The sequence below is a fragment of the Oryzias melastigma genome, linkage group LG22 (genome assembly GCF_002922805.2).
Source record: "Oryzias melastigma strain HK-1 linkage group LG22, ASM292280v2, whole genome shotgun sequence".
Classification (NCBI taxonomy): Eukaryota; Metazoa; Chordata; class Actinopteri; order Beloniformes; family Adrianichthyidae; genus Oryzias; species Oryzias melastigma.
Genome location: NC_050533.1, coordinates 20,004,180 through 20,022,200, shown reverse-complemented (window position 1 = coordinate 20,022,200; position 18,021 = coordinate 20,004,180). Strand labels below are relative to the sequence as shown.

At 38.1% G+C, this 18,021-nt stretch overlaps 1 protein-coding gene across 1 annotated transcript; it reads right to left on the bottom strand.

The window, feature by feature from the left end:
• Positions 1–473: 473 nt before the first annotated feature.
• LOC112143118 (F-box only protein 33) lies at positions 474–8,513 on the bottom strand. The gene is made up of 6 exons (XM_024266870.2): positions 7,945–8,513; positions 3,805–3,915; positions 2,537–2,697; positions 2,229–2,437; positions 981–1,278; positions 474–871 (listed from the first exon to the last, which is right to left on the bottom strand). The coding sequence occupies exons 1-6, from the start codon at positions 8,379–8,381 to the stop codon at positions 606–608; spliced, it is 1,482 nt and encodes a 493-aa protein (XP_024122638.1). The 5' UTR covers positions 8,382–8,513; the 3' UTR covers positions 474–605.
• Positions 8,514–18,021: the final 9,508 nt, after the last annotated feature.

Sequence of the window (18,021 nt, the reverse complement as noted above, 5' to 3'; positions counted from 1 at the left end):
CTGCAAAAGTCCAATCCCCCAATCCGCCCGCCCGCCTGTTCCATTCCAGCTGTGAGCAGGATAAGATATTTGTATTTAAATACACACAAAGCCCATACAGGCTAGGAAACCACCACGCAGCTAAAACTAGCTAATACACAGAGCAGGGAGAGACAGAAAACAGTCAAATATGAGAAACAAGGAACATGTCAAAGTTACATTACACAGAGGCTCTGGAGGTTTTAAGGTGATGGAGAGAGCACTCACCCCTGGAGGGCAAGACCAGACCGGATCGGGCTGGGCCTACTGGCGGCTTACAGTAGCGGAATGACTCATAACTCAGCAGACTAGGTAAAACTGCTGGTATTCTTTTCAGCCTGCTCAGAACTTTTAAGGGTTCCTTCTTTTTCTTCTAAGGAAGCAATTTCCTCAAGTAAATGGCTTTCTAGTGTAATGAAGCACACGTGATGGAAGAAAAAAAAACAAAAAAGGGGGGAAAAAACAGCTTGGTTGATTTAATTTAATTTTGTAGACTGTTTGACTTAGGCTGGTGTTCACGATCTGGTCTGGTCTTGACAGTGTTTCAGCGGGGAGCTGCTGGGTCGCTGGTAACCCCCTCCCGCCGCCTAACTGCCCGTGCTGAAGGCGTGCAGCTCCCGATGGAAGTGTTGGGTGGGTTCGGACAAAACAACGCTGGAATCCAGGCAAGGGTGCCAGACGCGGCCAAGGCCCAGTGAAACCTCCTTGACCAGGTTGTGTACGGGATCTCCCTCTATGTACAGAGACTGGTCGGGGTCGAAGTCGATGCTCTCCTCAGAGACGGTTAGCGTACGCAGACTGGAACCTCGCAGCCTTGAGATGGCCACCAGGTTATGGGACCACACAATGTAACCTAGAACATAAACATTTATTCATAAGGTTGGCTGTTTTAACTGTGGAAGATCTTCTAAATTTGTTACAGTAGTAGACTACACGTCACTTCCACTTCATTTCAAACTTACCATGTATGACCAGGACAGCCAACTGAGTACATCTCCAAGCCAAGAGAACCAACGGGTCTTCGTTGCGATTGACGCTGAGGTCTGGGAAGTCAGGGCCGTCCCTTAGCAGCAGTAAGTGAGTCAGCGTTTTGTTATACTGCTGGGAGATGAGCTCCAAAGTGCCATCAGTCACCAGTGTGCTGTAACTGTCGAGGTGAAGACGCTCCAGGGGAAGGCTTGGCTTTAAGACCCTAAGGAGTTCCGAGCTGTCCACCTCCAGAGCCATGATGTACACTCGCAGGTTGGCACTTACACGAACCTGCAGGAGATCAGGAAAACCTCTTTGACACAGACTCAAACTAATACGTATATGAATCCCACTGTTTTTAGTTTGTCCCGCAGAAGTCCTGAACTTCAAGGCCCAGATTATTTTTGAAATTCTTCTTTCTTACTGCAGCTTTGAGCAAAAATCTCACCCCCACCACATACTAGAAAATCAAAACAAAATTTGCACACATCTAGAGCATAGTAAACGACAGCACAAGAAACTGTTAAGACAGTTTCAGGCCTTGACTTTGACAATTTGCGATCTATATCATTCTATTCTTAAGCCTTTCAGAGTAAGCCACATACATTTATATGACCATATATTTCTATAGGCAGACTAAAAAACACTTTTATTGACATATGAGTTGTCTTAGGTAGTAAGATTACACGATCTCTGAGGCTCTGCCTTTAGCTCCTTGTGGGTGCCGCCCATTTCATGACATCAATCTAGAGCCGGCCTCTGCAGCCTGTCTGAATTTTGGCCCACGAAAACAAACAACTACTTTTGGAAAGATGGATGTGGAAATTGTACATATAAAATAAAAACGTTTTGCTGATCACTGCTAACTCCACAGTGAAAGTGGGTATGTGTTATCCTGGGGGCAGTGCTGGCAGTGCAGACTCTACCTGGAAGGGGCTGTTCCTCACTTTCTTATGTAACACTGTGAGGACCTGTTCGTTTTTCGTAGAAGGGGCTGGTGCTCAGAGAGCAGGATTGGAGAGGAATGCTCAGAGATACATGGATGGAGTGAAAATACCACTTTGAGGTTGTTTTTTGTGAGAAAATAACAATATAATACACTTTAAAGCAAAAAAAATTTTGACATTGAATAATAAACGCCTCTTATTTTTTAGTTAAGCCCAGAAATCCTCAACAGACTCGCAAAAATGCCTTTTCATCAAATGTTCTGTATCTATCAGAACATTAGACAGCTTAATTACCAATGACTTCCAGTCATCTTCAGTCGCCGTTCCTTCCAATCCTTTAAACTCCAGGGCAGCACCGTTGAGCAACAGGGAGAGGCGATGGAGTGGGGTTCTCCGAGGTGAAGCCAACAAAACACAGAGCTCAGATTTGAAGTCGGAGAAATCAAGAGCCAGAGAATGAAGGGTGGAAAAACGATCCAACTCTGACGGAGAGACGAGGGGACCTGATGGAAATACAAAAGCTGTTCAGCAAAGCAGCATTTTATATATATATATATATATATATATATATGAATGACCTGAACAGATTACAAACTACATACCCAGCTGATGGTCCAACAAACTGAGGTGGTGAAGGGTCTCTGCAGAAGGGTTTGACAGACAGGCTAAGGAGCAGGGGGTCACCAGACCCAGCATGAAGCTACAGGACAGCCATCTCAGCTGCCTGCTGTTGGACAGAAACTCCATAAACAGACGCTGGATTCTGTTGAGAAGAAACAAGAAGGGTTTCAAGAATTAGCTTGAAACACAATTTGTTCAAATCAAACCTTCTAAAATCCAATATGGAGAATCGCAGCCAGAAAGTCAATGTGCATGTTTGAAACCTCCAAAGCCTAGATGAGCCAGAACAATGTGGAGAAATCCTTTAACTTAAAAATAATAAGAGGATTTTGTCAGTTGTGAGTCACAATGGTTGTGTTAAATTAGCAAACAATTAGCAAATGATCATTTCTGCTTCCCCACCCTTACACCACAGTTCATAATGGCTCTTTTCTGTTTACAGTTGTCCAGATTTCAATGGGTTTGGCAGCTTCTTTGATGACACCAGTTTCTTATTTATTCTTCAACATAATGGCTGGCTGTAGAGTCGCAGCCACTCAATCTTTTGTTTGAATTACAAATAAAAAAAGAAGTGAATCATAAAGCTAGATCACATAAAGGAACAATGAAGAAAACAAAGTTAGTCTCTTTCCTGCAAACCACCCAGAAAGTCTTCCAATTATTTGTTAGATGAGGTTTTACCAAACCGGATTATCTGCTTCGCAAATCTTTTTGTCCTCTGTGTTTTCATATAGTGAAAAGGGGAAGATTAGAAGCATCTAAGTGTTCTGCCTGGTTATCAATGACTTCTTTACTCTTTCTAGTTGAAAAGCAGCTCTTGGTTTAGTTGATTGAGGGTACCCACCAAAATACTTGAGACAAAGTTTAGTTCCACACTTGAACAAGAATCTGACCCATTAGACATCATATTACATTATTTAAATTAGCTTGTGGAGCTAAACCTTGAAACTTTTAGGCAGTTAAGGAAGAAAACGAGATTTGAGAGGATTTTAAAGTCATTTTATATCATAAAACATCAAAGAATAATTGTACATTTGGATTCATTTTTTAAGTAACAACCTTTTTTAATAAAGCTCTGGTTTCCAAAAGAAAAATAAACCCATAAACCACTAGAAAAATTGAGCAAAATTAGTTAACGTGTTATGTTTGCTGGTTTTAACAATTTTACAAAAAATCCATCCATGACAAATAAGACCAAACAAAACAGACCAGTTATTAACGGCATAAAGAAGCTTTTGTGGTTCCTTACTCGTTGATCTTTTTGTCTCCCAGGTGAATTTGATGCAGGTTTGAGCTGTCCAGCAGTCCCTCCTGTTGGAGAATAAAGGTGTCTCCATATAGACTGAGGTTCTGCAAGTGTCTAGAAAAAAAAGAAACAAGTGCTTAAAATGTTAGTACTTTTATTAGAAAATGAAAAACAAGGTTTACAGAAATCGTGTGACATATAATTTTTTATGCATCACATACAGGGATGTTTAGTCCTTGAACATTTGTTTATGGAGAGAAAATAGTCACATCCAATTTGTGTGTGCGTAATTCATGATTTGTAACTCATACAATACATTTTATGGGTATTCACATGTACAGAAATTACATCATACATGACCAAATTTACACATGCACAACTTTAAATTACAGTAGTCTAACATTAACTACACATTCAAATCTTTAGTATGCATCAATCACTTGATATGCACACAAAACCGCATTTCCGCTAAAATCAGATGTGAGACTCTTCATGTCTTCAGATCTGTCTGTGATGCGTTTAAATGATGCTAGAATGTTGGGTCATCAGAGTTTTCTTATCAGCCACTTTGCACTTAAGATTGTGAATATCTGGTGAAAATTTAACATTTTCTCACCAAAGTTTCTCAATTCTCATCACTCTTTCCCTGCCAGCACCTTCACCATGAAGCTCTTCCGTGAGTGCTGGTTCCCAGTCACAGATAACAGGTGATGCAAGGTCCTCGTCAACATCCAGAGAGCATAATGGGTGCTGCCATCTATAAAATACTCAGCACCTTTTTAAGGCTTCCAGTACTCATCGCTCACTTACTGCAGCATCCCCTTATACAGCAAAAGCAGAGCAGGATGTAGGGATATTCAACTTTTTTTCATGAATTATTGGGGCATATCTGTTTAATAAAGGGGGAAAATGTCGAGCTTTCACCAAATAATTCACAATCTAATTTCAAAGTGGCTGATCATTTAAACACAAATCTGGAGATGTGAAAAAGAGTCTCATATCTGATTTGAACGGAAATGCAGTTTTGTTTGAGTGTATCAAGTGATTGGTGTGTATTCTTTTTATAGATTTGTTTGTGTAGTTAGTTTTGAGCTGCTGTAATTTAAATTTGTATCTTTTATTTATCTATTTTTGTATGTTGTAATTTTTGTACATGTGAATGTGTGCACGCAGTTATACCTAAAATGTATTGTACGAGTAACAAATCAAGAATTACACACATACACACAAATCGAATGAGTCCATTTTCTCTCCATATTAGTTTGTCCTGAAAAAGAACATGTCAATGATGGTCATCAAATAATAAAGTAGCTTAAATTAGTGTTTTAAAAAAAAAACTATTAATGGAAAAAGAGGAAAATCTTTCATACAGATTGCAGTCATTCTTAGTTGGACACTGTGCTTTATGTTGCTAAGGTGCTTTTTATCATGCAAATAATTCTGGCTCTCCTGCACTTTGCTGCACTGCCGCCTTTGAGCACTTTATGTCCTGATGCCCAAAATAGATCAAGCAGCAGCGGCAGGCAATACGCTATAAGTTGATGTGTTCGGAAGTCATTGCAGTAAAAGCATGCAGAACCACAACAATAAAACCAACCGTGCACACAAACGATTTCAACTATGTTCAAACGATGGCCGGTGTAAGTGAGAGGAAGCCATCATACGCAGCTACAAAGATGTAGTGTGCACATCTTTACATACAAACAAAGTGAATATTGGGTCTAATGCACCCACTTCCTGTGTGAACGCCGGCTCCCACGCTCTGCAGTTCAAATGAATCGACTTACTAACCAATGGAGCCATTGAAAGAGTTGTCTATTCTTTAATTTTTCAGTATTTATGGAGACGTTGACTATAAGAAAACAAGTTAATTACGTTTTAATCAGTTGAACAACCAAACAAATATTCTAGCTTTAAAAAAATATTTTTAAAGTCTGGTGATGATAGGTTAGTTTTTAGGGCAACTGCCGTGCTTAAAGCCCCACTTCAATCATCTTTTGATTGTAAATGCGTTCCAAGTGGCAATTTAATTATGATTAAACCTTTTTTCGGCCAAAATCAAAAATCAGTGGGGGGTGACGCGCACTATGTCAAAAGTTCATTTTTAATTTTCACTAGTTTTCAAACCTCTCAAACTTCATCCATACTTGTCCCTGGACGGATAACAACAATGTAAGGCTTGGGTCATCTGGACCCCATACAATAGCATAAAGGTTAAGCACTCTACCACTAGCATACAGCACCAAACAAACATTACAGGTGCAACAATTGGAGCTTTTCACCTGCACAGGTTTGAGCCAGATCCAAGCTCAGATTAAGAAAACAAAAACATACATCGATCTAGTCATCTACAAGTGGATGCATAAGAGGAGCAGGGAGCTTGTGGCTTCCCGTAGTAGCGTCTATGTTACACTTGTAAGCTTTTTCCAATGCATCTGGTTAGGGCTGTGGATCGTTGCTTAAGTGGCGATCCGATTCGATTCACGGATCAAGCTCAACGATTCAAAAATCAAACCACAGTTCTTGATTTTTTAATATGTTTGTTTCTATGAGTATGTCTTTTTACTGGTTGTACGAAAATTCAAATTATTGGTATTAAATCACCACCATGTATCACCAGAAGCTTCACAGACACAAAGATTTATTTACTTCCGGTGATAGTAGCGCTGCTCTTTCAACTTTAAGTTCATAAACTTAAAATCCAACATTATTTTGCATTTCAGAGCAAAAAATACATCATCCCCAGATAATGTTACTATACTCTACTATATTTATTTGCAAATATTTAGACTCAATTTTTCGGGGGCAGATTGCGAGTATCCGAGCAACCAGATACTCCTTTACAGCCCTACATCTGAGTATTTCCTTTTTTATCAATAATTTGGAAAAAAAAAGGAAACACTCAGAAATGTAATTTTAGACCTAATTTTCTTTATACATGTCCTCCAGCATCAGAAAAATACCACAGGAATATGCTAAACACACCAAAAACACAATTTTCATCAGAGTGGGTCTTTACAAATGAACTATTTAATGTTTGTATTGATGTGATGCAAAACCAGTCATAATTTGGTTAATTTGTCAGATTCATGTTGATTTTTAAATGAAAACTTAAATAAAGTTAAGTGGAAAAATTGGAAATCTCTCAGCAGAGCAAAGATAACCACTGAAAGCATCTGACTGGGATGAGCAGAGGAGCATTTTAGAGCATTTCAACACGACAAAGCGGAGCAGAGAAGTGGAGAATGTTAGAGAAGGTCAAAACTACAACGGATGAGTCACAAAAGAGGGAAGCTGAAAGAACAGGAAAAGGGGAAATGGAAACAGAAACATAAATATCTGTTTAACTAAAATAATATGAATAATAATCAACAGTTTTAAAAATGTTCAAAAATGTGGCAGTTTAACAACTTTAGATCTTTGAGAAAGCCTTTAATAAAACAGGAAGTTCACATGCAAACAAAACTTTCCATAAGTAGAAAGTAGGTCCTTTATCTGTAAAATGCTATTGAGATCTAGATCTATACAGAAAAATATGCCTTATGCCTTTTTAAAAAATCGTATTGTTAGTGAATAGGAAGTATAACAATCGGAGAACAATAAAGTTTGTTTTTTTTTTTTTTACTAATGACATTCCCAATATAGAAAACTACAAAATCCACGGGCTTTTTAGAAGTGATAACATCTTAAAATCTCAATAAAAAACAATAGACAGAAAAAATGTATGGGTGCTGATATCAGCAAGTCCCAGCTGACAAAGGCTTCTCTGGCCGCCACCAGCGCTGCATTGTGTAGGTGAGGACACAAGTGCAACATGAAAATATAAACAAAAGAAACGCAAACAAACGTTTGACCTGACACAGAAGAATGCACAGCTTATACCGTTATCTAATGGCGGAAAGACTCGTGCCAAGACGCGGTCATATGTATTTATTGTCTCCAGACATAACACTAACAGCAGCTCTATCGTAGAGACCACAAACGATTACATAACTCCTAATGCTAAGACTTGTTTTTAGCTAACCATGCTAGCTAGCTAGCTAAGTAGTAGCTAGCTTCTATAGGCGCAGTCAATATTCAACAATTAAAGGACACTTTATAAAAATAAATGAATCACTCGAATATGTTCCATACGTGGCTTACCTATTGTTTCGAATGCTGGTGAGAACACACAGAACCTGGTCTAAGTAGGTGGACGTAGCGTTCTTCCACCTCTCCGACAGCTGCGGGTTGCCGTCGGCATCTTGAGGCTGCTCCATCCTGGCGGAGGTCGGGTCGTTGCTCAAGGAGCTGAGGTTGCCTTCCACCGGTGCGATTTCCAGCTGCAGCTCCCGCACGAAGGACCCAAACTTCCTCATGAGAAACTCCAATTTCGGGCTTTCGTCGGAGTTTGAACCACCGCAGCCGCCGCCTATCCGTAGCTTGAGCTCGGTCCACAACGCGGGGTAAAACAGACACTCCCTCCATCGCGAGCACACAGCCGAGGCCCGGAGCTTGTCTCGGTCGGACAGAAAGGAAAATATGTGCACGATAAGCTCGCTGGGCAAAGCCATGGCTCCGACACCCCCACACAGAGCCATGGCGAGCTAAGAAAGAATTGTCAAAAGTCTACCAATTTTTAAAACAACTATTCAAACCGTTCTTTTTTAACAACGGGGCTGCGGCGAAGCTTAGAGACGCTTCCTTCTCTTGGTTGAAAACAAACGTTTTTCAGCTTAGCCTTCAATACTATTGGAACATTCCATTTCATCTGAAATCACAGGGGGGAGAGAAAAACACCCGACATAGACCCATTGACAGTCTATGCATAGACCACACACAACACTTACAGTGAGGCAGGAATTTACATTTCTCCACCAAACATTATAAACATATCTTTCATTTTACCCAAAACATGTCTTTGACTTTATGATTTTTTCCAATTAAACACATCCCCAAATGGTTTCGCCCGGAAAGCCATATTTTTGCCATACCGCTCTAATCCACACGAGGGCAGCATGTTCAGCCTCTGAAGAGAATCAAGAGTCAACACGTGATCTTTAGTTTGGTATGTGGTTTCAAGGACGACACTCCTCCACAAGTTCAAATTAATCTCATACATCCAGCGATCAAAACAAGAACAAAACATCCAAATATTGGCTATTAACAGTGTAAAATTACAAAGTTTTTTTTACCTCCATATACATTTCCTGGTCCTCTTATTTGCATGGGTTTCTCCTATCCCGGCCTGTTTACAACATATGGCCCGTCTGAAACCATTGTCAGTAATAAAAAGTACATTAAACACAACAAAATTCAATTAATTCACAAGGAAAATATGTATTTCAGATCAATCTAAACCATTTTGACAGATTTTTGAGTGTTGTGTTACGCACAAAATCAAATCCAGAATTGAGCAACACCGGTTTATAAACCAGATTTTCTCTTTTTCAACCAATTTTAAGGATTTTACGATTGACTCATGGTTCAAAAAGTACAATGAGGATCACTAAATTATTTCTAATTTAATTTTGGTCGGTTAAATTGACTGATTTCTGGCTGAGATGCACCACAAACGCTAAACAGTTTTTTTAATCACTGCTCCCATTACACTATATTACAACATTTGCTGCATTGAGATGACCCGATATGAGACAGAGGTCCTTTTATTTGGAAAGAAAATCATGTGAACCTCTGTCAAAAGTAAAATCTCCATCACATAAACTATTTAATATTTTGAAAAAAGGCTATTTTTTCTTCATGTTTTAATGATGGGAAGGATGCGTGATAGGATCCATGATAATTTAATTCATGAGATCGATTCAATTAAGAAAGGGGAAGAACAAATTGATAACGTTGACAAAAAAGGCGGAAAAAGGGACACAAAAATGATAAATACAGGTTCAGAAAGGACTAGAGCTTAACTATCAGAATTCATAGAACAGGTTTGGTCAAACCATATCTTTGTTTAATTAATAGTCATTAGGATTGAATATGTCTATGATTTTTTTTTTTTTTTCTTAATGTGTTTGTTCTTCCTTTAACATTATTTATTACTCCTCATTACCTCCAAGACTTTTACTTTTGTTCAGGAATTAATCCAATTTTATGAGCATTTTTCTTTTTCAATCATAGCTGTCGTGCTCTAACATTCACCCCTGTTCTTGTTCTTGCTGTTTCTTCTTTTCATTTTCAAATACTGTTCAGAAAGCAGAAGGTAAAATGCATGTTTTACAAGTTCAGGGTACAGTAATTACTTTATTTTTGGACCTGGACGACTGTGCAAAAAAGTTTCTTAATATTTTTTTTTCAGAAATAATAGCTGAAGTTTAACATCCTTTTGTCTCCACCCTCATGATAAAGATTTTATTTGGACTTTCTTAAAAAAAATTCAAAAAAGAAAAGTGAAATACATCCGATGAGAAAAAAAACACATGTTCCTTCCTTTTAGGCATAGCAGAGAGCTTTATATTTTTTTTCAATTTTTTTACTCAGTAGTTGATGAAAACATGAGTTTTATGTGTTTTTAATATTTATCCATCCATCCATCTTCTTATCCGCTTCTTCGCTTTCGGGGTCGCGGTTTTAATATTTATACCTTCCCTATATTTATTACAATCTAAGCATATTTGAGCCAAAAATGCTCATAGTTGGCTTTTTTTTCCTCTACCTTTTAACTTCTACATTTTCTTCTGTGAATCCCTAAAATAATTTCTCTACTTAAAAAAACTAACATATTTGTAACTATGACTGGTGATTCAAGGGGCCAATATCCTGCTATTCTTAAAATTTTCAAAGGTAAACTATATCCATATGGATATATATATATATATATATATATATATATATATATATATATATATATATATATATATATAACATAACATATTACCTTAAAAAAAGGAAATTTGATTTTTCTCAAATTACAATTACAAAACCAAATAATGGCAAAGACATAAAAAGAAAACACATTTTCTTGCTTATGAAAGTTTATTCTAAAATCTCTCATTGCATTTGCAACCCAGTGATCAACATTATCCTTAGAGATTTTGAGCTTTGACTCCTCACAGGTGTGTTAGTTTCCTCTCCTGCTTACTCATCAGGTTTGCGTCCTCCATCAGACTATGTGCTTGCATTGCACAACACCCCTGCAAGCCTTACTTTTTATAATGCTGAGCAAAAAGATTCAATACAAAAGATCACATTTCTTAGATTAAACCTTTAGTAATTTTCTGCACCACAGTGTTCTAGCATAGCTTAAATAGGATTTAATGCTCACATAATCAAATATGATTAAAATAATATATTATTATGACAACACATTTGATTATGTGCTAAAAATGCCCCTGATTGGATCACATGGTTCTTTTATTACATCTATTTTTAATTGGGACAGGTATTAGAGAATTAATATAAGAAATATTGAACTCGTGAAAAATGACCAACTTCTTCTGAAAAGACTATGAAGTTTTGGTCAGCTCCCAGTTTCCATGGATATCAAAAATGTTTTATGTGGAGTTATTGTCTTACTGCCTACAGTTCCACTAGAGAACACCAGATGGCGGCAGACCTCCATGTTTCTTATGTCGAGCAACAGAAACAGAAATGATGAAAAACAAATTTAGAAGATATAAAAGTGAGGTAGAAATAAAAAAAAGTAATTTAATCAAAACAACTTGAATTTTTTCTTGGATTAATAGTCTTCACAAAAGAAATAATTTTTTTACCTTTTACAATGTAAAAAAGATGCCCGAAAGATGAAAAGTCAACTCACTGAAAACTCTCCAGGTGCAATCTGTCAAAAAAAAATAATATACACGTATTTAAAGCAATTTCTCTTCAAGATCAATACATTTTAATCTGATTCTTTGAGCATAATGTTACATGTAGAAGCAACTTGAATAAATATTGTTTCAAACAGAAAAATACGAGTCAAGACATATGACAACTTTTATTATTTTAACTGAACAATTAATTCTCATTTTTTGTTTCCTGTAAGAAAAAGTTGTAATTTAGGAACACATTTTCTAATACTATTTGTCTCTTTTTCAGGGATTTTTTTGAGCAGTATTTACTCATTTAAGGTTCAGAACTCAAAAGAGGGTGGGGAGAGGACGTCTTGCTTAAAGTGATAGAACTTAAAGTTCACTTTGTAGCATCTGCATGACCACCAAACAGAAGAACTGAAACGTTTTCTTTTGTTTTTATTCTGGTGTTTTTGTGGCAAAAGGTATTTGCATCATGAATAAGTTTAGTTCAACTGTTTTCAGCAATTTTTAGGATCTTTAAGGGCATAATCGCATTCTTTTGTCAGTATATCATGTCTTTGATGAATTAAAAAAAAGCAAACATCACAGATTTCCCAAGACTGTAAATTTAATTTATGTTTTTTCATGACTGACAGGCATCTGCAATGAATCCATAATGGCATGCTAAGGCAATTTTTGACTGTAACACAATTTATTCACATATTTTGTTAAAAAAATAATGGGGGGGGGTGGGGTTGGTATTTCTATTCACAGAGGCTCAAGATGTTGGTTTGTTATCTGGAAACATCTGTGCATCAGGGACTGCAGAGCATCCCACACACAAACTGATTTTTATAAGATTTTTCCCTCTAAGTCAGCATCAATTCCACAGAATCAAGATGCATAAAATTGTCTTTCTACAACAAAGAGTGCAAGTTTGCATTCAGTGATGCATGTAGGCAAAACCACGAGAACAATTAGAGCACTTTGTGTTAAAGTGATGAAAAGGTGGAGTACGTTTTGTTTAAAATCTATGTGGATTTTACTAAAACATTCAAGTATGGTTTCTTCTTTTAGGTGGAATGCTCTGAAGTATAATCATTTTCAGCTGCATCGTATAAAAGTTTTCTTGGAGCAAGGTTTTCTGCTTGTCATTTCCATGACCTCCATCGTCATTAAGCCATCCTCCGCCATCAAGGCCTGAAGCGTAAAGGTATTTATTTAATTACATTCAAATGTGAATGATATTCCATTGTTTTTATTTAGTTTGCAGTAATTTTTAGTTGATAATGTATTTGTAGACAGGATTCTGCTCAGAAAGAAGGATTTGTGTAGATTTTTTAAATGAAATATCTGCAGAATATCTGAAACATCTGTGAAGAACCCACTCCGATCATCTTTTGATGTATGTAAAAGTGTTCCCAGTGGCATTTTGGCGTTTTTTGACAAAATCTAAAATTCAGTGTCGTTGCGAGCACATAATCAGAGCAGCAGAAGTCCATTAGAAATTCACTTTTGAGTTGTGGACAGGTCACAGGACTGTTGGCAAGGAGCAACCCCGCCCCCCTTCTCATCATATATCTGTTTACGCCAGGGGTGTTGAACATCCGGCCGGCTGGCAACATCCGGCCCGCCAGATGGTTTAATCCAGCCCAACCTACAGGAGTAAAAAATACAGGATGTTGAAAGAAAAAAGCTAATTTCTAGCCCCTGCGACAGACTGGCGACCTGTCCAGGGTAAAACTTTATTCTAGGGCTTTTGTGAGTTTACTGTCATGTTTGATTTTTTTTTCATATTCTATGGAGAGAAAATAATATCACCCTGATTTGTGCATGTTGTAGCCAGCTAGCGAGCTCCGCTGTAGCAAGCTTTGTTGTAGCAAGCTAGCGATCTCTGCTGTTTTGAGCTAGCGAGCTCTGCTGTAGCAAGCTTCATTGTAGCTAGCTCTGCTATACCGTGCTAGCGAGCTTCATTGTCATGAGCTCCATTGTAGCATGCTAGCGAGCTTCGCTCTTGTAAGCTTTGTTTTTGCGAGTTAGCGAGCTCTGCTGCATGAGCTAGCAAGCCCCACTGTAGTGAGCTTCATTCTTGCAAGCTAGCAAGCTCCGCTACAGTGAGTTAGCGAGCTCCGCTTTAGCAATCTAGTGAGCTCCGCTGTCCACCAGGAGGCTGGCTAGCGTAGCGTGCCAACCCACTGAGCACCCACTTAAGCCAATGTGGGCGAACACAGGTGGGGCCAACACAGAAACTGTGGACAAACTCAATCGGGCCCACATTTTCTGCCCACTTTTAAGCTATATGCGGCCCACCTAGCCTTGCTGGCTGGGATGTCACAAATACAGCCTTTTTTCATCTGCTCTGGATTCATAACAATTTAAATAAAGAACTACTCAAAAATGCACCCAAATTACAATTTTTACCAGAGTGGGTCTTAAATTGACAGTTGCAGCAGAGTACATTTTTACAGACTGAAAAAGTTCAAACTGTTTTTAAAATCAGACGTCACTGAAAAGAGGATGGAGGATAAACTGTATAACTTTGCGCGTGTGTGAGTTTTGTCGATAAGCTGAAAACGACATCACCCGTGCTTGTAATTCTTTCTCATCAAGCCCCACTTCATCTTTTTTAATGGACTCTGTGCTCCTGCAGCACAGAAATATAAATGTTCCCATGGCTTAGAATAACAGACAAGGTTAGAGATGACATAACTTTGATCGAGCACCTGATGATCATTACGTTTGCCATAAAAATTATATGAATACACTGTAGATAGACTGTGCTGCTGGTAAATGTGTTTTTTTTTTCTTTTTGGGTGGGATTATGAACACTATAGATGATTGAATGAAGAGCCGGGGTGTGTCAGTGATGGCGTGCCAGTAAATGCTCATTTACAACTGATCCACTCTACTGGGATAATAAAATCAATTGTGGTACATCTACATGAAATGTGAGATCTATGTTCTGCTCTCACACTTCCATGCCCACACACATCCACTCCATCTCACTTGTATTTATTGACTCACTAAATCCTTGACCCCTTGAAACCACAAAGGTCTTTTTTGAATTGTCTTGTTAACATGAGTTATTCCTCACAAAAACACCCCTTTGTGCAGCAGCATAAAAAGAATAGCATGCTTTTCAAGTGACCTTGCCCTTAAAGAGAAATGTTCTTTTTAATTAATTACTGCTTATTGTTTGATAAAACATGGGTGGGTTGGCAGCATAACACAACTCAGCTTAAAGGTTCTTGATTGCATAGAAACACTAAAAGAGACCACATTGTACAGTTTTAAGGGTTTAATCTAAAGCTTATTCATTGGTCTCTATTTATGGCAATTGGATACACATTGTATACACTTACCCTCCAAAGTTTAAACGATTCCAGAAAAATATGTATTATAGAACGAAAATACATTTCTAGTGATTAAGGCCAAAATTATGCATTCTGTACAGAAGACTGTAGGAGGAGATTGATTGGCAAGGTCAGCGGCCAATCAGGATGCAGAATACAGTAGATTGTAAGAAAAATAAAAGGTGCTAAATAGAGAGGTAAACTGTGTACCTTTAAGATCCTGTCTGAACGTCACTTTACTGGACGTTTTAGTCTTATTCCTTCCTCTACACTGTGACCTTTCCTTTGCTCAGTCGTTGATGTCATTGGTTGGGTCCTGGTTTGAATCTCAGCTGGGACCTTTCTGTTTGCCTGCTGTGCATGTGTGGGTTTTCACCAGTTCCCTCCCACAGTCCAAAGACTTCTTGCTTCTTAAGGCTTCTTAATTGCACAGATGAAAACGTGTAAAATCTTACAAAAAGTGAGAAAAGTTTATGTGAATTTTTTCACAGATGTATCACAAAGGAACCATGTTAAATTCACAAAGCAAACCATGCAAAGAACACGTTAACCATCGAATTTCTCTACTTTGACATTTAGAAATCATATTGTGTCAGTACCATGCTCAGCACCTGCCAGGTGAGGCAGCCCTGCTGGGGGGGCCTCCAGCAGGAGCCGCACCTGGGTAGATCTGTGAGAAGGGGCTGTCCTCCAGGGTTACATCCGCGAACGCCATACCTTGCAGCGTGCCTCCATGGGGCCAATATCCGGCACTCCCCCCTTGCCCAGAAGAGTCCAACCTGTGATGGAAATTATACATTGTATCCTTCATTCTTTGACTTATTTCACTACATTCTAATGCTTTGACATTTAACAAGCTTGACCTTTGTGTGCAGTTTAAGAGCCACAAGATTTGTTTCTGAGACTCCCACTCAGTACTGCTGGAGAATAAGATCAGCTTATTGAAATATCTGTCCCGCCATACGCAAGTCATGTGCTGTTTATTTGCAGTTCATTATTAATTTGTGCATCAATTATGTAATTTTAATGTGATATGTGTGCTGTATACGCGATATTAAAGTTATACATGGTCAGGAGAAGTCCATTACTGCACATGGATATACGTGGAACGGTCATGGAAGGTCACAAATTTGTGTATGAATCTCGCAAAAATCCTGTACACTTGTGTAAAATTTACTTAATAATTGCGGATAAACTACATAAAATATGGATAACCTGCATAATTCTTAGATGACCAAAAATTTTGAACAGCTCAAAACCGAACCACCACAGACATCTGCGCACATGGCCGAGTGATGAACGCAAGAAACACATGAATTACGTATGGATTTAATATCACAGAAGACCAAATTCACACATGTGGACAATGAGCAAATTATACGCAGCGTCAGTGTGTCACGGCCTTCAGTGACTCTAAAGTGCCCCTAGGTGTGCATGTATGAGTGTTCTGTGGGGTATTTGGGTGACCTATCTAGGGTGTACTTTGCCTTCAGCAAACAATAGTCAGAACAGGCTCCAGCAACCCCGTGACCCCAAAAGGGATTTAAGAGAATGGATGGATGGGGATTAGTTGGTTCGTCAAATGACTCATTAATAAATTAAAGTTAAGAGCATTTGGGTTCAAAGATATTACTTGGATTGTGACAAAAATGATGAATTCATCCTGGTGTTTCTTGCATTTTGAGTGTTGCCTTAATAAACTGCTTGAGTTAAGTTAAAACATTTACCAGCCCTGATGTGTTCATTTACTGTTTCTACTATGAGCACATTTTAGGGGAAGCCCTGCTTCTGCTGATCTCTACATAATAGTCAATCTACCTTGACTAACGTGACCACGAGCAGACTGATGGCTGTTTTTTCAATTAACTTGCTGGCCTGAGGTTCATGTTTGTTTCTTTAAAGAACAGAAACACTGATAGGCAAAAGGAAAATTACTTCTGCCTTTTAATTTCTCTGTGGCTTTTAGGTTAAACTATTCCAACTTTGCAAGCATATGAGCTTTAAACTGAAGGAAAAAAAACTGTTAAATCAGAAGTTTATTGTGGATATATGTATCTGTGCAAATCTAAATGAGGTGTTATTTGTAGAACATGCATTGTAGTCACAGAAAAAGAAATTTCAATGTTGCAGCATTAAAGATGGAGATAGAAGAGCAGGTTATTGTAAGTGTGCACAGTTCAAAAAATAAAATAAAAATAAAAAAATGTATCACATATTTACAAAATCTTACAGAGAGAGAATATGTGCTGACCCTATGTGTCAAGTAAAGTGACAGTAGCTGTAGTCTTACATCACTGTCTCATTTGGCGTGGACACAAGAAATCTATCATTTAAAGCTCCACAGAGACTTCATGTGATAATTAACCCTTTAAAGCAGAGCTGTTGCTGGGACACAGGTAATCACAAACGCTCTTCGAACTACCAAAACTCTTGATGGTTTATGCAAATATTGTAATTCCAATGGATCTCCAGCTTCAGGATATGCTGGAATTACAATAATTGCGCAAACAGTTGAAGAGTATTATTGAATTGTGGGCGTGGAGTAAGCCTGCTCTCCTTCCCCTTCCTGTAGTTGAGAGCTCTACATCACAAATATGATTTTTTTCAAATGGTATTATTTTATCTGCTCCTGATTAACATCAATTTGACAAAAGAAATATAAAAAAAAACAATTTTAATCTTAATGTTCTTTATATATGTCTTCCATCATCAGAAACATGCAACAAGAACATGTTAAAACCACATAAAATACAATTTTTGTGTGTCTTTAAGCACTTGTGTGGACTATGAGAGACCTTGTGCTTCATCTAAACTTGGAAAAATTGACTTGTCAGCATTGGCTGAAATGTTGTTAACTGTGTTAGAAGATTCTGTCATTTATAGAAAAACTAGACTCTTGACAGTCTGGCCCTTGTCCTGTTGTTATTCGGTACATATAACCCAGATTCAGTTTAAAGGTGGAACAAGGAAAGAGCAGGAGGAAGAACTTTAGCAGACGTAAAGGTAGAATGTAAAAAAAAACCTGCCATCTGCCAGGAAAACAGAAATGATGTCAAAGTTTATAAAAACAAAACCCTTGTCAGGTCTTTCTAAGTGGAGCATCTGCTGTACAGCCTGTGCTGAGAGACGTTTGTTCCTGT

Excerpts from the sequence above, each read along its gene's own strand:
- LOC112143118 (XM_024266870.2), bottom strand. The coding sequence starts at position 8,381 with ATGGCTCTGTGTGGGGGTGTCGGAGCCATGGCTTTGCCCAGCGAGCTT. Across the intron at positions 2,438-2,536 it reads TTTGTTGGACCATCAGCTGG|GTCCCCTCGTCTCTCCGTCA; the intron begins GTATGTAGTTTG and ends TATTTCCATCAG. Across the intron at positions 872-980 it reads GGCTGTCCTGGTCATACATG|GTTACATTGTGTGGTCCCAT; the intron begins GTAAGTTTGAAA and ends TTTATGTTCTAG.